The sequence below is a fragment of the Hyperolius riggenbachi genome, chromosome 4 (assembly GCF_040937935.1).
Source record: "Hyperolius riggenbachi isolate aHypRig1 chromosome 4, aHypRig1.pri, whole genome shotgun sequence".
NCBI classification, from domain to species: domain Eukaryota; kingdom Metazoa; phylum Chordata; class Amphibia; order Anura; family Hyperoliidae; genus Hyperolius; species Hyperolius riggenbachi.
The window spans coordinates 208,237,958-208,258,376 of NC_090649.1; the positions used below are offsets into that span (position 1 = coordinate 208,237,958).

The window sequence follows — 20,419 nt, forward strand, 5'->3', positions numbered from 1 at the left end:
GTAACTGTGGGAACATGTAAGAATGATGTGCAGGTACTCTGCAGGGGAATAAGGAGATTGTAAACACACAACACCTCTGTGTTCAATGTGCACAGCATTCTCAGTGGATTCCCTGCAGCTCTGTGGGGAGTGCATATGTAGAGTATAGTACTACTGTGTAACAAAGTAAACCTGAGACTGATGAAATTAAAGTTTTATACATACCTGGGGCTTCCTCCAGCCGCCTTCAGGATAATCAGTCCCTCGTGGTCCTCCTCCACCACCTGGATCCTCTGCTATGAGTCCAGGTACTTGAGCCAGTCGGGCGTAGTGCGCATGCACACACTCCGCCGCCAGGAGCATACTACACCTGTGCAGCACTATTGCGCAGGTGCAGAATGTTCCTGGCTGTGGGAGCGGCATATAGCCGGACAGCGCTGACTGGCTGAATTACCAGGACTCATAGCAGAAGATCCGGGTGGTGGAGGACAGCGAGGGACTGGTTAGCCTGAAGTGGGCTGGAGGAAGCCCCAGGTATGTATAAAACTTTACTTTTTATCTGTCTCAGGTACCCTTTAATTTGCAGTCACTAAACCAAATTTTAACAACATATCAAATTATTTGATTTCATCAGCAAAGGGAGTGCACACATTTGCATAAATCAGCATCAATGCAGAATTATTTCCATCTCATTGACCATCTCTATTAGTGACACAGCTACACATCAGGCTTTATTCTTACAGCATAGATGTTATTTAGTATATATAAGAGATTCCTGTGTACACATCATATATACAGTCACAATCAGATATGTATATCTGACCTTAAAAATACGGGGATTGCTTTATTGAAGCAGCACAAGTAACTAATTTTGATTGGTTTATTTCATTTTTGTGGACTAAGCACAGCTATTACTGTATATATACTGTATATATACATTATTTTTAATGACTATTATCTGAGAAATAGAACATTTTATCATATTTTCTATTTTAATTACAGTTACAAATTCATTAGGTGTCGGAGTCTGTGCATTTTTCCCCGACTCCGACTCCAGGCACCCAAAATTGCCCGACTCCACGACTCCAACTCCACAGCCCTGGTAAACACTCCTATCAGCCAGCTTCTGTTATGTTTTATATAGGTCTCTGCCAAAACCCTAAGTGTGGCACTTCTTGATGTGGCCAGACAATTCTGGAACTGTACAAGTGACAAGGAAAAGATAACGTGCTATCTTGAAATTGCAATGCTTTACCAAGGACGCTTCTCAAATTGGCCGGCCAATCACTGATCTTGCACAGATCACTAATCATTCCGTTTAGCCCTCCAATCATCTCTCTATGTTGCCGCCCATGTCCCCATTCATTTATTTCTCCAGTTAACCCTCAGATCATCCCTCCACTCATAGCCCAAATCGGACTTAGTTCACCCATATTGGGACAACGTTGTTGTTGAAAGGACTGGCAATATCCAGCTTGGCTGTCTTTGGGTTTAGGTAACATATGCACAGAAAACTAAAGTAGTCAACGCAATCAAGTACAACACAAGCATGTTGCATTATTACAGATTGCTACATGCCAACACTTTTTTTTTAAAGAAAAAAAAAAGAAACAAAACAAAAAAGGCCTTGGAATTACAGTACACTATACAAACCTGGCATTAACACAGACCGTTTCACTGGAACCCTGTATTAGCTAGATTCCGGTGCATGGATCTGCCCCCTTGCAGAAACTGGCCCTGAACTTTTCTATATCATATAGGAGGCCTTTTACTGCAAGGTGGCAGGTCTACATGCTGGCACCTGGCTCCAGTAAATCTTATTATAGACACAACATGCTGGGACATTGACATTGGCAACAGGTCAGGATGGCTGACCGGGTAGAGTAATTTAACTTAAAAATACCTAAGCATTGGCAGTTATGAAATGCCTTTCATGTTACATACGTTCAAACAACAAAATTGTTATATACAAATTAGAGGAGTCGGAGAGGAGGCATTGAAGTCAGTGGAATCATAAACTGAGTCAGAGTTGGAGTCAGAGGATTTTTGTACTGACTCCACAGCCCTAGTCTTTACCAACTCATACATGGCTAACAGCCTAGTGTGAACAGACACAGTTCATGGTTTCCACCTGTACCTTCAAATGTATGCCATGTCTGGGGGAAAAATAAAAACATGAAAACTCACAGTTCGAGACTTTGCATTCCAATTACTGAAACAGACCCAACGGATCCATTGAAAATGCACAAGTGTCACAAGTGTGAACCCAGCCTTAGTTTTTGAGTCACACTAAAGCAACATGCAGCCAGACTGACTAGAGCAAAAGCCATTTTCCAATAAGCACGATCCAATCTTAACCACTTCGCATTCCAGGGTTTTTACCCCTTAAGATTCCTGACAATTTTGGCAATTCAGCTGTGTGGAAATGATATAGCAAAACTTTTTTTAAATACTTTCGCTATCAAAGTGATACACATCTTGCTTTTTTAAGAACAGTCTAGGCAATCTTTCTTTGGATAATACTGGTTTCCAATGACGGCAGTTATTACGGGTGTCCACAAATCTTAGTGCCAAGTATAGGTGACACAAGGGGTTAATTAGTTAAGTAGGAGTTAATACTTTGCTGGGACGGGGGGGGGGGGGGGGGTAAAGAACACATTGTTTAATAGTGACATTGTCTTTTTAAAAAAAACTTTTTCCCCAAAACTGTTGAACTTTTTTTCTGTTTACAATGAATGAGTGCGGCTATTGGCAGCAGTCATTTACATTCAAATGAGTGCACGAGCACGAACGGGACCGCATGCGATTCAAAGTGCAGAACATTAATTTCACGTCTTGGAATGCAAAGGAGAGCTAATTAGAACGTGAAATTCACATCCTGAAATTTTAACTAGTTAAACTCAGATTGCACCCATTTTGCTCAACACAACAGCACAACGATAACATGTTTGGCCTGGTGCACACTAGGCCTGAACGATTTTAGGAAAAAATTGAATTGAGCGATTTCTGTCTTAAACTGCGATTTTGATTCGATTCACGATTTTTCTTCAAATCAAGCTTTGCCCCCCCCCTTGCCTGTATGTTCCCCCTCTGTCCCCGTCTCTCTTTGTGCTCCCTTTGTGTCTCTGTGCCCCTCTGGTTCTCTCTGTCTCTCTCTCTGTGCCTCCTCTGTCCCCCAAGCTGCAACAGTTCTGTACATAGCTTCAAGCACGAGTCCAGCGATGCCCGTCTATCCACTTCGCCTCCTGCAGGCTCTAATCCACTGAATACTTCCTGTATGTCATGTGACATACAGGAACCTGGAGTTTTGGCAAGCACAAGAGCTGACAGACGGTGATAGAGGACGGACAGCGTTGGACCCATGTGGAAGGTATGTCTAATGCTGCGGGGCGCACGCGCCTGGACTTTGGGGAAGTTTAAGCCACTTATACAAACTTCCCCCATGTGGAAATGACAGGATCACGATAATTGCCACTTTGACGATTCTGAAATTGTGATCTTGGTGATCACGATTTCGGTTTAAATTCGATTTATCTTTTAGGCCTAGTGCACACCGAACGGTTTTTGTAGCGTTTTCCAAACCGCTTCCGCCTGTGAAAACGCTTGGCTAATGTATTTCAATGGGATGGTGCACACCAGCGGTTTGAGGTTTTTAGCAAATCGCAAACGTGGGTCCTGCAGCACTTTTGCGGTTTGCAGAAGCGTTTCTGCCTCAATGTAAAGTATAGGAAAAGCTCAAACCGCCCTGGAAAACGCTAGATCAGAGCGGTGTTCCAAGCGTTTTTGTTACAGAGGCTGTTCAGTAACAGCTTTAACTTTAACAATATTTGTAATCTGCTACACAAAAGCGCTCCCAAAAACGCTAGGCATGTTTAAAAAACCTCTCTAAACATGCCTAGAATCGCTCTGAAACCTGCTCCAAAAACCTCTAGCATTTTAAGGATCTGCTAGTGGTTTTGGTGTGCACTGGGCCTAAATTGTGGTGCTGTTTTTTCCACTACTGCAATCCATCCCCCCCCCCCCCCCCCCCCCCCCGACAGCTGGCCTACACAATTGTTGGTGCATTTGCGCTTGTACTCGATGGATAGTAGCTCAATCACTGGTAATGAAGACATTTTGCATGCAATCACGTTTCCTAGTGGAAAAGCAGCCTAAAAGCTTTTGATCTGTCTGCTCATTCTGGGCTGGTGACTTAGAGGCTCAGTGATGAGTCTCACTGCAGTATTTTTTTTTTTACTTACCCGGGGCTTTCTCCAGTCCCATAAGCATGCAGTGTTCTACCCAGAAATTTTTTCAAGCCGGGTGGCATGAAAAAGTAGCCGAGTGGGACGAGATGACAGAATGCAGGGCTGGCGCTTCTCTGCTTACAGCATAGGAGGTAATGAGCTGATGACAGCCGGGTGCTCATAAAAACTAGCTAGGTGGAGCACCCGGCTAAAAGAGCCTGGGAAGAACACTGCGCATGGATGTGTCCCTCGCCGTCCTCCCGCAGTCAACCCCCGGTAAGCGGCTCAGTCAGACTCAGTCTGAGTGACGTCAGCCAGGGCCTTCTGCGGTCCGCCGCTGACGTCACTGTGCCGCTTACCGGGGCACACAGTGGCTAAATGGGACATCGTAGGAGGACGACGAAGGACACAGCCATGCTTATGGGGCTGGAGGAAGCCCCAGGTAAGTATAAAAACTGTAGTGAGACTCATCTCTGAGTCTCTTTAAAGGACAACTGCATTAAGGGGTACATGGAGGCTGCTATATTTATTTCCTTTTAAAGCAATACTAGTTGACTGGCAGCCCTGCTGGTCTATTTGGCAGCAGTAGTGTCTGAATCACACCAGAAACAAGCATGCAGCCAATCTTGCCAGATCTGACAAAAATGTCAGAAACTCCTGATCTGCTGCATGCTTGTTCTGGGTCTATGACTAAAATAGAGGCTGTAAGATTTTTAGGACATTCATGGCGGCGGAAAGACGAGACCCGAGCTGAGGCGCAAGCTTCCAGGTCTCGCAGACTGCTGACATCACTAGAGCACAGCCTGGTGCTCAGCTCCCATTGGATAGGCAGCGGACACGCTCACAGTACGCGCTCCGCCACTGTAAACAGTAACCACGTGTGTATGTTGCGTGTCAGCTGATTAGCTGACACACTCAGTTTCTATTGGTTGTTTACAATTCTGTTTGTTTCCGATTGGTTAGTCCTCGTATTTAAGCATGGTGAGCACCCCCAGACATCGCCCGTAATAGCATTAGCTTTTGGCTTGTTGCTGGGTATGCACTCACACAAACCTGACTCCTGTTGCAGATTTTGCCTTGTAGCTTGACCACGTTTACTCTTGATTGATTCCCTGGTGCCGACTCTGCCCTGCCTGTATCCAGACCATGCTCTATTGCAGGGGTCCCCAACCTTTTCCGGCCCGGGGACCACTTTCTGACCAAATTTTTCTCCAGGGCCCGCGGGGGGTGTAGCGTCCTAGTGGACAGCGTCGTGCACAGCGTGTTACCGGGGGGGGGGGGGGGGGGGGGCATAGCTAGCATAGTTGCCCCAGTATAGGGAGTTTAGTTGCCCCAGTATGGCTAGTACAGTTACCCCAGTATAGCTAGTATAGTGCCCAGTAAAGCCAATATAGTGCCCAGTATAGGTAGGTAGTGCCCCAGTATAGCTAGTATAGTGCCCAGTGTTGGTAGGTAGTGCCCCAGTATAGCTAGTAAAGTGCCCAGTATAGCTAGTATGCCCCAGTATAGGTAGTATAGTGCCCCAGTATAGTTATTATGCCCCAGTATAGCTAGTATAGTGCCTCAGTATAGCTAGTATAGTGCCCCAGTATAGCTAGTAAAGTGCCCCAGTATAGCTAGTAAAGTGCCCCAGTATAGCTAGTATAAGTATAGCTAGTAGTGCCCCAGTACAGCTAGTATAGTGCCCAGTATAGCTAGTATAGTGCCCCAGTATAGCTAGTAGTGCCCCAGTACAGCCAGTATAGTGCCCAGTATAGCCAGTATAGTGCCCAGTATAGCCAGTATAGTGCCCAGTATAGTGCCCAGTATAGCCAGTATAGTGCCCCAGTATAACAAGTATAGTGCCCCAGTATAGCTAGTAGTGCCCCAGTATAGCTAGTAGTGCCCCAGTATAGCTAGTAGTGCCCCAGTATAGCTAGTAGTGCCCCAGTATAGCTAGTAGTGCCCCAGTATAGCTAGTAGTGCCCCAGTATAGCTAGTAGTGCCCCAGTATAGCTAGTAGTGCCCCAGTATAGCTAGTAGTGCCCCAGTACAGCCAGTATAGTGCCCCAGTATAGCCAGTATAGTGCCCCAGTATAGCTAGTAGTGCCCCAGTACAGCCAGTATAGTGCCCCAGTATAGCTAGTATAGTGCCCAAGTACAGCCAGTATAGTGCCCAGTATAGCCAGTATAGTGCCCCAGTATAGCTAGTATAGTGCCCCAGTACAGCCAGTATAGTGCCCCAGTATAGCCAGTATAGTGCCCCAGTATAGCCAGTATAGTGCCCCAGTATAGCTAGTAGTGCCCCAGTACAGCCAGTATAGTGCCCAGTATAGCGCCCCAGTATAGTACCCAAGTATAGCTAGTATAGTGCCCCAGTATAAGAGCCCCAGTATAGTGCCCCAGTATAGCTAGTAGTGCCCCAGTACAGCCAGTATAGTGCCCCAGTATAGCCAGTATAGTGCCCCAGTATAGCTAGTAGTGCCCCAGTACAGCTAGTAGTGCCCCAGTACAGCCAGTATAGTGCCCCAGTACAGCCAGTATAGTGCCCCAGTATAGCTAGTAGTGCCCCAGTATAGCTAGTATAGTGCCCCAGTATAGCTAGTAGTGCCCCAGTACAGCCAGTATAGTGCCCAGTATAGTGCCCCAATATAGCTAGTAGTGCCCCAGTACAGCCAGTATAGCGCCCCAGTATAGTACCCAAGTATAGCTAGTATAGTGCCCCAGTATAAGCGCCCCAGTATAGTGCCCAAGTATAGTAGCCCCCACTTCCCCCCCCCCCCCCCCCGCGGCCACCGCTGCTGCAGTTACCTTGGCCGGCGGTGTCTTACATTCCCCTCTCTCTCTCGCCGGAGCGCGCCCCGCTGCTGCTGTGATGAAGAGGGAGGAAGCAGGAAGGAGAGAGCGGTTCCCATAGTAACGGCGCGCCGCTACAGGAAGCCGCTCTTTCTCTCCTGCTTTCTCCCTCTCTGTCACAGCAGCTGCAGGGCGTGCTGCTGTGACTCACACGCTGACAGGAGGGAGAAAAGGGGAATGTAAGATAACAAGCGGCCGCCAGAGATAACAGCAGCGGCGGCTGCAGAGGGGGCGGGGCGGGGGCAAGAGGACAGTCCCGCGGCCCAACTGAAAGCGTCCTGCGGACCACCAGTGGGCCGCGGACCACAGGTTGGGGATCCCTGCTCTATTTGATTACCTGTTGCTAACTCTGCTATTGTACCCGGACTTTGCCCGTTTGCCGCCTGGATCGACCTCAGCCTGGATAAGGACTTGCAAGAACGCTGCCTGAACTGACATCTCGCTAGTACTGACCACGCTATTTCTAAAGTGCCTGATCTGCAGACCATTACTCCAGCTAACAGTCATCTGACTCATCTGGATTGACTCATCCTCCAGGCCTCAGGTGACTATTACACTTGTGATACTGTGCCTTGTATGATTGTTATTGGTTCTGTTTGGTGGATACTATCTGTCAGTCTGTATGCTACATCTACCTGCAGGGTTATTGTAGTTCTATGCTAGGTAGGAGTTTGTGCAGGCGTTATGGGCTGGGCTATAGGTCAGTCATTTGGGCATACAGCCTGACCTATAATCATTGACCAGACAAGCCTGACAGAGGCAAAGGATCAGCAGGATAGCCAGGTAACTGGTATTACTTAAAAGGAAATAAATATGGTGGCCTCCATATACCTCTCACTACAGTTGTCCTTTAAAGAGAACCCGAGGTGGAGTTTTAAGAATGAAATCTGCAGACAGAGGCTGGGTCTGCTTATATTGCCCAGCCTCCATTGCTATCTAAATCCCCCCTAAGTTCCCCCTGCGCTCTGCTATCCCCCATAAATCACAGCCGCGCTGTCGACACGGCAGCGTTTACCTAGTTAGTGTCACTCTCGCCGTTCCCCCCGCCTCCTGCACAGATCCGGTCCCCACCCGCGTCACTTCCCCCCCAATTAGCGGAGAGGGAAGGGACGCGGGCGGGGACCGGAGCTATGCAGGAGGCAGGGGAAAAGGCGAGAGTGACACTAACTAGGTAAACACAGCCTGCTGCGACACGCTGCGTGTCGACAGCGCAGCTGTGATTTATGTGGGACAGCAGAGCACAGGGGGAACTTAGATTCAGATAGCAACAGAGACTGGGCAATATAAGCAGACCCAGTCTCTGTCTGCAGATTTCATTCTTAGAACCCCACCTCGGGTTCTCTTTAAAGTGAAACAGGCAGCCAGGGAGAGAAAAATTATACATTCCTGCAGGGCTGTGGAGTACTTGTACTCAAGTACGTTTTAAAGCAAACCCGTAGCATGGCAAAAAACAAAGTTAGATACTTCTATAAGCAGAGGGAAGTCTCTGCATGGCCCAGGCTTACTATGTCCTCGTCGACACCACTGCCACTGTCCAGGACCCTTCTCTTGTTTGCAGCTATGCTTCCCTCCGTGTGTGAGCATAGTTATACTCGGCATACGTGAGTACGGTGGCCACTGTGCTGTAGTATGAAGACATGGACAACTGGCTTCATCTTACTGGCAGGCACGGCCATACTTGTGTATGTACAGTACAGCCATACATGAAGGGGAGCGCAGCCAAAAGAACATATCCAGCAAGTTCGTCAAATATGTTCAGAGGGACCCTGCGCAGCAATGGTGGACTTTTAAAGTGTACCCGAGATGAACCTCAGATCAAAAACTAAACTACAGGTAATCCTCGGTTAACGAACGATATAGGGACTGTAGGTTCGCTCTTAAAGGAGAACTGTAGTGTCAGGTATATGGAGGCTGCCATATTTATTTCCTTTTAAGCAATACCAGTTGCATGGCTATCCTGCTGACCCTCTGCCTGTAATACTTTTAGCTATAGACCCTGAACAAGCATGCAGCAGATCAGGTGTTTCTGATATTTTTGTCAGATCTGACAAGATTAGCTGCATGCTTGTTTCTGGTGTGAATTACACTACTGGAGGCAAATAGCTCAACAGGGCTGCCAGGCAACTGGTATTGCTTAAAAGGAAATCAATATGGCAGCCTCCATATACAGTGGTGGAAATAATTATTTGACTCCTCACTGATTTTGTAAGTTTGTCCAATGACAAAGAAATGAAAAGTCTCAGAACAGTATCATTTCAATGGTAGGTTTATTTTAACAGTGGCAGATAGCACATCAAAAGGAAAATTGAAAAAATAACCTTAAATAAAAGATAGCAACTGATTTGCATTTCATTGAGTGAAATAAGTTTTTGAACCCCTACCAACCATTAAGAGTTCTGGCTCCCACAGAGTGGTTAGACACGTCTACTCAATTAGTCACCCTCATTAAGGACACCTGTCTTAACTAGTCACCTGTATAAAAGACACCTGTCCACAGAATCAATCAATCAAGCAGACTCCAAACTCTCCAACATGGGAAAGACCAAAGAGCTGTCCAAGGATGTCAGAGACAAAATTGTAGACCTGCACATGGCTGGAATGGGCTACAAAACCATTAGCAAGAAGCTGGGAGAGAAGGTGACAACTGTTGGTGCGATTGTTCGAAAATGGAAGGAGCACAAAATGACCATCAATCGACCTCGCTCTGGGGCTCCACGCAAGATCTCACCTCGTGGGGTGTCAATGGTTCTGAGAAAGGTGAAAAAGCATCCTAGAACTACACGGGAGGAGTTAGTGAATGACCTCAAATTAGCAGGGACCACAGTCACCAAGAAAACCATTGGAAACACATTACACCGCAATGGATTAAAATCCTGCAGGGCTCGCAAGGTCCCCCTGCTCAAGAAGGCACATGTGCAGGCCCGTCTGAAGTTTGCCAATGAACACCTGAATGATTCTGTGAGTGACTGGGAGAAGGTGCTGTGGTCTGATGAGACCAAAATAGAGCTCTTTGGCATTAACTCAACTCGCTGTGTTTGGAGGAAGAAAAATGCTGCCTATGACCCCCAAAACACCGTCCCCACCTTCAAGCATGGGAGTGGAAACATTTTGCTTTGGGGGTGTTTTCCTGCTTAGGGCACAGGAAAACTTAATCGCATTAACGGGAAAATGGATGGAGCCATGTATCGTGAAATCCTGAACAACAACCTCCTTCCCTCTGCCAGGAAACTGAAAATGGGTCGTGGATGGGTGTTCCAGCACGACAATGACCCAAAACATACAGCAAAGGCAACAAAGGAGTGGCTCAAGAAGAAGCACATTAAGGTCATGGAGTGGCCTAGTCAGTCTCCGGACCTTAATCCAATAGAAAACCTATGGAGGGAGCTCAAGCTCAGAGTTGCACAGAGACAGCCTCGAAACCTTAGGGATTTAGAGATGATCTGCAAAGAGGAGTGGACCAACATTCCTCCTAAAATGTGTGCAAACTTGGTCATCAATTACAAGAAACGTTTGACCTCTGTGCTTGCAAACAAGGGTTTTTCCACTAAGTATTAAGTCTTTTATTGTTAGAGGGTTAAAAAAAAACTTATTTCACTCAATGAAATGCAAATCAGTTGCTATCTTTTATTTAAGGTTATTTTTTCGATTTTCCTTTTGATGTGCTATCTGCCACTGTTAAAATAAACCTACCATTGAAATGATACTGTTCTGAGACTTTTCATTTCTTTGTCATTGGACAAACTTACAAAATCAGTGAGGGGTCAAATAATTATTATTTCCTCCACTGTACCTCACTACAGTTTTCCTTTAACCTGAATTCGTTAAGTCGGGACGCTGTGCCATTTCTGTCCTTTGTGCCTCCAGTGTCCCCATCTGGCTCATCTCTGGTCCCCGTGTCTCCTTGGTCTCCATTGTGTCTCACATATGCCTCCTCGTGTCTCCCGTATGCCACCTTTGCCCCCATTCTTTAAGCAGAGTAGGCGCAGCAGAAGCCATATCAGGGACATCTCACCAGTTCCATGGTGGTGTAAGGTCCCAGCGTGCTGCCCGGAAACTGCGCGGCCCGTCCTCTCTCCATTCACTGCCCCCCCCCCCAGTGGCTTCTCATGCGTCGCATGACAACGCAGCAGGAGGAGCCGCCACTAGGGAGCTTCTCCTGACTGCGTCATTCAAGCCACATGAGAAGCCACTGGGGGGGGGGGGGGGGGGGAGGGACGGACGGACGGACAGTGAATGGAGAGAGGATGGGCCGCGCAGCTTCCGGGCAGCACGCTGGGACCTTACACCACCATGGAACAGGTGAGATGTCCCTGATATGGCTTCCTCTGTGCCTACTCTGCTTAAAAAACTGCATCGGAAGAGGTAGTCCCCGGCTGCATGATGTCATCACGGCAGGCGTTCATATCGGCGGTTCGTTCGTAAGTCGGGCGTTTGTAAACTGGGGACTACCTGTACTTACCTAAGGAGGTGGAAGCTCCAGATCCTACAGAGGCTTCCCACGCCATTCACTGGTCCACCGTTGTAGAGTGTAGACCCCCAAAACAAATCTGACAAGCTTTTGTCAGATTCCACGCACACGATCGGGCTCCTCTTCATGTACAAATGCAGCTGTACAGTGCATGCGCAGGCATGGCCTGTAAGCCGGCAATGCATGTGCACGAGGGTCCCGGGTAGGGATGGTCAATGAGATGCAATAATTTTGAGTTTATGCAGGATTATGCAAATTTATGCAGCTTGAAAATGGACTAATTAAATTATACCTCAGAAGGATTTGATTGGATAATTTTCAAGCCGCATAAATTTTGCATATAAAATTTACATAATACTGCATCTCAAAACTCAAAATTATTTGCATCTCATTGACCATCTCTAGTCCTGGGCAGCGCCGGACAGCAGCATGGGAAGCCTCTGTAGTATCCAGAGGCCTGGCTCTCCTTAGGCAAGTATTTCACTTTTGACCGAATGGTACACCTTGGGTTCTCTTTAAAGGAAAAAGTAGAGATGGCCCGAACGGTTCACAGCGAACAGGCCATGGGGGAATAACCTCAGGGTCATTTCCGAATTCATCATACTACGCATTACTGCGCAGACGCTTTCCCATAGCCTTGATAGGGCAACTGCAGCCGGGAGTGCTCTGCGTGAAGTTGTGTGCATGCGCAGAGCACTCCCAGCTGCAGGCGCACAATGAAGGATGCGTGGCAGCTGGGAAAGCGTTTGCGCAGTAATAAGTAATACGACGAATGCGGAAATTACCCCGAGGTTATTCCCCATCGCAGCGAACAGTTTGCGACATCACTAAATATAAGGCAATTTAATGAAAATGAGATCACATACCTGGGGCTTCCTCCAGCCCCTGAAGGGCTATGTGTCCCTTGCTGCAGCTCCGCAACCCAAGGATCCCCTTTGTTGCAGTTGCCGACCCAGCAAAGTCGGTAACTTCTGGGCCTGAGCGAGCGCGGCGTGCCTATACCGACCTTCGCCGAGTTGGCATCTGCAACGGAGTGGACCCTGGGGGTGTGGAGCTGTAGCGAAGGATACATAACCTTCCAGGTTCTGGAGGAAGCCCCAGGAAAGTAGATCTCATTTTCATTAAAATGCCTGACATTTCCTTTAGGCCTGGAACCCACTAGGAGCACTTTTTCATTTGAAAAGCTCTTGCTAATGTAATACTATAGGTGTGATATTATTTTATAAAAATCCCCCATAGCACTGCATTAGCAAGAGCTTTTTCAAATCACTAGCGCTTAGAAAAGGCTTCTAGTGGGGTTGAGCCCTAAAAGGACAACTGTAACTAAAGAAAATGAAGGCTACCAGATGTATTTCCTTTTGAACAATACCAGATGACTGGCTATCCTTTCTCTAATACTTTTAGCATAGGCAGCTCAGGTGTTTCGACATTATTGTCAAACCTGACAGGATCAGCCACATGCTTGTTTCTGGTGTTATTCAAAAACACTACTGCAGCCAAATAGATCAGCAAGGCGGTCAGGCAACTTGTATTGTTTAATAGGAAAAAAATATGGCAGCCACCATATTCTTCTTACTTCAGTTGTCCTTTAAAGGACCACTATTGCGGAAATCATAAAAATATAAATTACATATAAACACATTCAAATAAGAAGTACATTTGTTCTAGAGTAAAATGAGCAATAAATTACTTTTCTCCTATGTTGCTTTTACTTACAGTAGTTAGTAGAAATCTGACAGAACCAACAGGTTTTGAATAGTCCTCATGGGGGATTCTAAGAGTTTTCATTATTTTTAAAAGCACTTAGCGAATGGCAGCTGCTCTGTCCAACTGCCACAAAAAAAAAATGTATAGTGACCAGGGAGGCCGGCCAACATCTTTGTATAAATTATTTACAGGGACTAGTCTTTATAAAGAATAAAGGCCATGCTGAGAATCCCCCATGAAGATATGGACTAGTGCAAAACCTGTCGGTTCAGTAGATTTCTACGACCTACTGTAAGTGACAGCAACATAGGAGAAAATTTATTGATGGCTCATTTAATCTGGAAGAAATCTACTTCTTATTTGTATGTGTTTACATGCATTTTAAATTTGACCATTTTTTCGCTTTAGTTCTTTTAAAAGGAAGCCTCTGGACCATAATTAAATAGAAGAGCACAGTATATGCATCTAAAGTCAAACTGCAATGTTTATTAGAGAATACAGTTTGCAACCTCTATATTCCTCTCACTTCAAGTTTACTTTTTATCACTTGTGTGTAATACTAGAGACTACCCAAAGTATATTGACTCTGTACAATCAAGCTTGTATCATTGATGGGCACCTGACATGACTACAGACTATGTGAAGTGCTGTAGAAGATATCAGCACTATGGAAATACACAAGAATGAAAAACACCTGGAAGCTAGTATGAATTAAGTGACCCAGCAATAAAAAAAAAAAAAAAAAAAAAAAAAAAAAAAAAAAAAAAAAACTCCATGGGGTACAGTTTACAGCAACATTTCCAAATTGAAACATTCAACTAACCAAATAGTGTGGGCATATTATTACTACAAGAAAGTTTGAAAGGGTGCTGTCCATCCAATTACATTAGCGGAAGTTCCCTATGAACTTTCTCGCTGGGTCATTTCAGCCATACTAGCATCAAAACATGTGTGTCTAGCATGAATCTGCCCCAGTGAAGCTGACATCACTATGACAAAATGGAAAATTTAAAAAAAAAAAAAAAAAAAAAAAAATTTAGGCAGGGGACACACTTGTTTTTCTGCATGGATTTTCTGCACACTATGTGTGCTCATATGCAGAAAAGCGCACGTTTTTTCACAGCAGCTAATGTAACTGTTAGAGAAAACTGACAAAATGTGAAGAATTTGCTGCAGAATGTCAGTTTATCTGTGCGCAAAAGATGCATTAAGTGTGAACTAGCCCACTGATTAGCATGAGTTCTCAGTCTTTCTGTGCAGAAAAGGAGCATAAAAGTGTGTCCCCTGCCTCACATTAAACAAAACTAGACACAGGAAGTGATCAATATAAAATTCAGCATAACAGCAATTGTATTTTTCAAGGGAAGCAAGAATTTTGTGAACTAAACCGGTCTTCTGCAAATGGCGAATTGGTTTTAGGGGATACCATAAATCGCCAAATTTCTGATTAGTCCATGTAAGTTCTGGCTTTTGCAGAACAAAAATCTACTGTATTTAGTGACATTTTATGGTCATCAGAGAAACTGCTTAGCTGCAATAACCTCATTTTTGCACATATACCATGATAAACCAATTTCATTTAATTTAAAGTGATAGTTTCTATAGTTGCCTTTCCAAAACTTTGTATTTTCCACTAGTGCCTGCCAATCAAATACAAAAAAGGTACAAATCCTCTGTGGAGTACTCCCCATTATAGACCCAACATTTTAAAAAAATTAAAAAGGCACAAAGCACTCATATGGGAAACTTCAAATAACTTCAGAATCGCCATAGCAGTCACAAATCAAAGTCAAATTTCAAAGTAAACGAGATACAGAAGTGAACCTGCTGCCTCTGTCTTGGGCTGTGCCTAGCAGTGACAGGTCTGCAGAGAGCTGTATTGGCAGACAGTCCTTGTCACCGAGGCGCCCACCACCACCTGATACCCCAGAGCAGAGGAGCAGCCCTCACCCTCCCTCCTGCCCCGCCAATCTCACCGGCCTGTGTGGTGTCACTGAGGTCCTGCCGCACAGAGCTCCGCGGAAACTCTCTCAGCTTCCTGCCGCTTAGGTTGAGGCATCCCGTCACCGCAGCTTCCTCCAGAGCTCTCTCCAGTGAGCGATTCCATGCGGCGGGACCCGCGCTAGCTCCGGGTGCGGTACCTACACCAGGACCATTGTAAATTCCACTAGAATAACCGGGTACTGCCGAGCCCTCGGCCAACACCGTGGCCGCCATCACATCGATATAGCACTGCGCCTGCGTAACCACACCGACGGGAAGCGATAGCCAGGGGCGGGGACGGTTTGATGAAGCACAGACTAGGAGAGCTGCTTGCCTGCAGCCCCCCTCCCTTCTCTATGGCGGTGTGTGTGGCTTCTTGACGCAGGGAAACGATTATTCATTGGTGACAGAGGAGCTCGAAGGCCGCAGCAGCAGGCCGCTTCTTTCCTAGTGCCCGGATGTGCATCTGAGCATGCGTAGTGTGAGGAATGACGCCAGAGGGGAACATCTGCCCATACTCGCGTCATGCCAAGGGGAGTCGTTCTTTCCTGTGGCCTGAACTGCCAGAAGCTTGCTGGCCGCAAGCAATGTAGAAAAGCGATGACACCTTATCATTCACTGTGTTTTGGGCGTCTGTCTCCTTCCTACCTGTGTGAATGTTAAAGTGCTATTGCCTTGAGCTGTGGTTTTGTAAAGACAGTACCTGTTACCACTGTTATACATGTATCTAGTGAAGGTATTTTCTGCTTTGCAGACAGTGGTTTGGCAATAGGTTGTGACTGCACCGGGCCCTCCCTCAACTACAGTAGTAGCTTTCTATTGGTACCAGGGCCGATTTACCATAAGGCACTGTAGGCACCTGCCTACAGGCGCCTAATGGTGTAAAGGTGGCTCACTCCCCCTCCCCTTGCACCTCCCTCTCTCCTTCTCTATGCAGAGTTCCGAGCAGAGCAGGAATCAAAAATTACTTACCCACCTCTTGGCATTTCACTGATGAGATTTCCAATCAGGGGCACCACTAGCTAATTAATACTGAGGGTACCTACTGAGGGTACCTATTTTCTACCTAATACTAAGGGACACCTGTAGCTACCTATGACGGGAAAGTGAAGTGAGGGAAAAGTGACAGCTGGGCCAGCCAGCATATTTGTGGTTACATAGTTACATAGTTATTTTGGTTGAAAAAAGACATACGTCCATCGAGTTCAACCAGTACAAAGTACAACTCCAGCCCGTCCCCCACATACCCCTGTTGATCCAGAGGAAGGCGAAAAAACCCCCACAAGGCATGGTACAATTAGCCCCAAAAGGGAAAAATTCCTTCCTGACTCCAGATGGCAATCAGATAAAATCCCTGGATCAACATCATTAGGCATAACCTAGTAATTGTAGCCATGGATGTCTTTCAACGCAAGGAAAGCATCTAAGCCCCCTTTAAATGCAGGTATAGAGTTTGCCATAACGACTTCCTGTGGCAATGCGGTTCAATGGGTGTTTGTAGGTTCTTGGAGGGTGAAGTCTAGGGTGCCAGGACATCTGCGCCTATAAGCTCCAGTGATGTAGACGATTTTTATTAACAAACTGTTCCCCATCCCCTTCTTGCATCTCTGATTCTGTGCATGTGCTTGGCAGGTTTTAGTGCGCCATATCAGTTGCTATGTACAGTGCTTCCCATAATTATTCATACCTCTGATAAGGGCAAACTCAGGATTTTCAAGGTGGGGAGTATTCCTGAAAGGTCTCCCTCAGCCACGCACAATACAGTATATTAATATGGTAGGACATCATGCTGGGTACACATAATGCAATTTCACATCCGACTGACAGGATCTGACAATTATTTCCTAAATGTCTGATCTGTTCCAGATTGACAATGGAATCGATCAGGAGCAGTTTAGATACAGATAATAATGTAATAATGAGGACAGCCGACATCGCTAATGAAGGGGAAAGTGAAGCATTCACCCAGTAGGTGAACAGGTCTGTGCTCATACCTGTCTCTGTTAAGTGTCCCAGAGCTGCTCCATGCTTTACACACGCTGCTGCTACATCTAAAGTCAACTGTTGCAGTGAAAGAAAGAGGGCAGTGCTGTGAGCTGCAGGATGCTGCAGATATTCTGGTGTCTCAACTTGTCAGTCCGTAGACACTGCACCGGCCCCGGTCTGAGGGGGGATTCTGGGCAGCTGTATTCCCCCCCTCACCCTGCGTTTGTCTATGCCTGGCGAATTTTGACTTAGAGGGGCATTACAGCGAAAAACTGTAAAATTTAAATTATGTGCAAACATATACAAATAAGAAGTACGTTTTTTTCCAGAGTAACATGAGCCATAAATTACTTTTCTCCTATGTTGCTGTCACTTACAGTAGGTTGTAGAAATCTGACAGAAGTGACAGGTTTTGGACTAGTCCATCTCTATATAGGGGATTCTCAGGGATATATTTATTTTCAAAAGCACGTAGTGAATAGCAGTTGCTCAGTCCAACTGCCAAAAAACTGTGTAGCGAGCAGGGAAGCTGGCCAGCATCATTGTTTAAATCCTTTTTAGGGAATATCTCTATAAAGAATAAAAGCCTTGCTGAGAATCCTCTATGAAGAGATGGACTAGTCCAAAAAATGTCAGTGCTGTCAGATTTCTACTGCTTACTGTGACAGCATTATAGGAGAAAAGTAATTTATGGCTAATTTTACTCTGGAAGAAATGTATTTCTTATTTTTATATGTTTGCAGATATTTTAAATTTTACAGTTTTTCGCTGTTGTGCCCATTAAAAGTTACTTTTATTCAACCAGCAAGTAATTTTTTGATGAGAAATGACATAGGTGTCTCCCAAAAGATAATAAGACAATGTACATGAGGCACTATTGTGGAAAAGAAAATATTTCTCAGCTTTTATTTACATTTGAGCAAATAGTTTCCAGTCCAAAATTATTCATACCCTTCTCAATAATCAATATCAAAACCTTTCTTCGCTATTACAGCAATCAACCGCTTCCTATAATTGCAGACCAGCATTTTGCATGTCTCCACAGGTATTTGTGCCCATTCATCTTTAGCAATGAACTCCAAATCTTTCAGGTTGGAGAGTCTTTTTGCCATCACCCTGATCTTTAGCTCCCTCCACAGAATCTCAATTTGATACAAATCAGGACTCTGGTTAAGGCACTCCAAAACGTTAATGTTGTCCGCCAGGGGGCATTGCTACGGAGATCCGGGGCACCCCTGGGCACCAAGGGACAGGGCACACCGCAAAAAAAGGGCATGGTCATGTAGCGGGGGAGTGGGCATGGTCATGGGTGGTGTCAAATGTACATGAACCTAGCAGTGGTGTGATTTAAATACCATAAATATGCAGCATTTCACATAAATAGGCAGAGTCCCCTCATCCTCCGCAGGCCTGGGCGCTGTGCTCGGCTGGCAGTTATGCTGTGCTGGATTTGCGGGGTTGCTTTGATGCTGGGCTGCCTGGCGTGATGCTGTGCTGGCTTGGCTGGAAGGGATGCTGAGGCCTGGCTGGTGGTAATGCTGTTTTGGCATGGCTTGTAGTAATGCCGAGCCTGGATGGTGGTGATGCTGTGCTCGCTTGGCTGGCAGTGATGCTGAGGCCTGGCTGGTGGTAATGCTGTGTTGGCATGGCATGTAATGATGCCGGGCCTGGATGGTGATGATGCTGTGCTGGCTTGGCTGGCAGTGCTGCTAAGGCCTGGCTGGTGGTAATGTTGTGTTGGCATGGCTTGTAGTGATGCAGAGCCTGGATGGTGATGATGCTATGCTGGCTTGGCTGGCAGTGGTGCTAAGGCCTGGCTGGTGGTAGCGCTGTGTTGGCTTGGGTGGTGGTGATGATGAGGCCTGGCTGGCAGTTGTTGGCAGGGGTATGATAAACGGGGAGGGGGGTATGAAAACAGATGGAGGGTGCACAAGATAGAAGGGAGAGAGAGAAAAACAGAGAGGGCTGGGGATGGGGGACAGCTTTACCTCCAGCCACATGGGATTTACACAGGATCTGTGCATGCTGGATGCTCCTCTGTGTCCTTTGCTTCCTGGGCTGTGTGTCTCTCATGCAAGGGGGGGGGGGGGGGGGGGGGGCGGGGGAGGAACCACTGCAGCTCATATTCTCTATCGCTCCCCTGCCAGGTCACACAGAGTCCACCATCACAGCAGGGGAAGAGAGGCAGGGGTGAAGATAACAATAACAATAACATTCCTATGGCGCTTTTCTCCCATAGGACTCAAAGCGCTTAGGCTCTCTCAGATTCAGTAATTAGTAGGATGAAGTATTCACACAACAAAAGTTATATTTCTGAATGCCAGACTGAACAGGTGGGTTTTCAGTCTGGATTTAAACACGTCCAGGGATGGAGCTGTCCTGATCTGTTGAGGTAAGGAGTTCCAAAACGTAGGGGCAGCATGACAGAAGGCTCTGGGACCAAAAGTTTCCAAGTGGACTCTGGGTATGACTAGATTATTAGAACCTGTTGATCTGAGAATGCGGGGATTGCTACGCAGCTGCAACATATCTTTCATGTATCCAGGGCCTACATTATTCAGGGATTTAAATGTCAGTAGGCCGATCTTGAATAGGACCCTCAATTCTATAGGTAGCCAGTGAAGGGAATGCAGGACTGGCGTTATGTGGCAGTGACGGGGTTGGTTGGTTAGCAGTCTGACAGCAGTATTCTGTATCAGCTGTAGGCGGTACAAGACTTTTTTTGGAAGGCCAGTGTAGAGAGCATTGCAGTAGTCCAGTCGGGATGTGATGAAGACGTGGACTAAGGTTGGCAGATCTTCTGGGGGTATGAGGTGCTTGATTTTTGCAATGTTCTTCAGGTGAAAATAGGATGATTTCACCACAGCAGAGATTTGAGTTCTGAAGTTTAAATCCCCATCAATTAGAACTCCCAGGCTACGCACATGATCAGAGCTGCATAGATCCGTGCCTCCTATTCCCAGTGGTGAAGACTGCAAGTTAAGTTGTTTTGTTATCATGCTCTGCCCTCCAATCAGAAGGACTTCAGTTTTGTCTGCATTTAGTTTCAGCCAGTTGTCATTCATCCATTGCTGTAGTTCACGTAAGCAGGCGTCTATAGTTAGAGTTGGGTCTGTCACACCAGGCTTGAAGGAAAGATATAGTTGGGTGTTGTCTGCATAGCAGTGGTATGTCAGGCCATGTTTTTGGATTAGTTTTCCCAACGGTAGCATGTAAATCGTGAAAAGCGGGAGAG

General features: G+C 46.2%; 1 protein-coding gene across 8 annotated transcripts in view; it reads right to left on the reverse strand.

Annotated features, from left to right (window-relative positions):
• LRCH3 (leucine rich repeats and calponin homology domain containing 3) overlaps positions 1 to 15,664 on the reverse strand; it is a 189,886-nt gene extending 174,222 nt beyond the window's left edge. For all 8 annotated transcript variants that reach the window (XM_068281290.1, XM_068281293.1, XM_068281291.1 and 5 more), the window contains exon 1: positions 15,192 to 15,664. In XM_068281290.1, the coding sequence (XP_068137391.1) occupies positions 15,192 to 15,432 (241 nt within the window). In that variant the 5' untranslated portion in view covers positions 15,433 to 15,664. The remainder of the gene's footprint in view (positions 1 to 15,191) is intronic.
• Between the last annotated feature and the right edge of the window lie 4,755 nt (positions 15,665 to 20,419).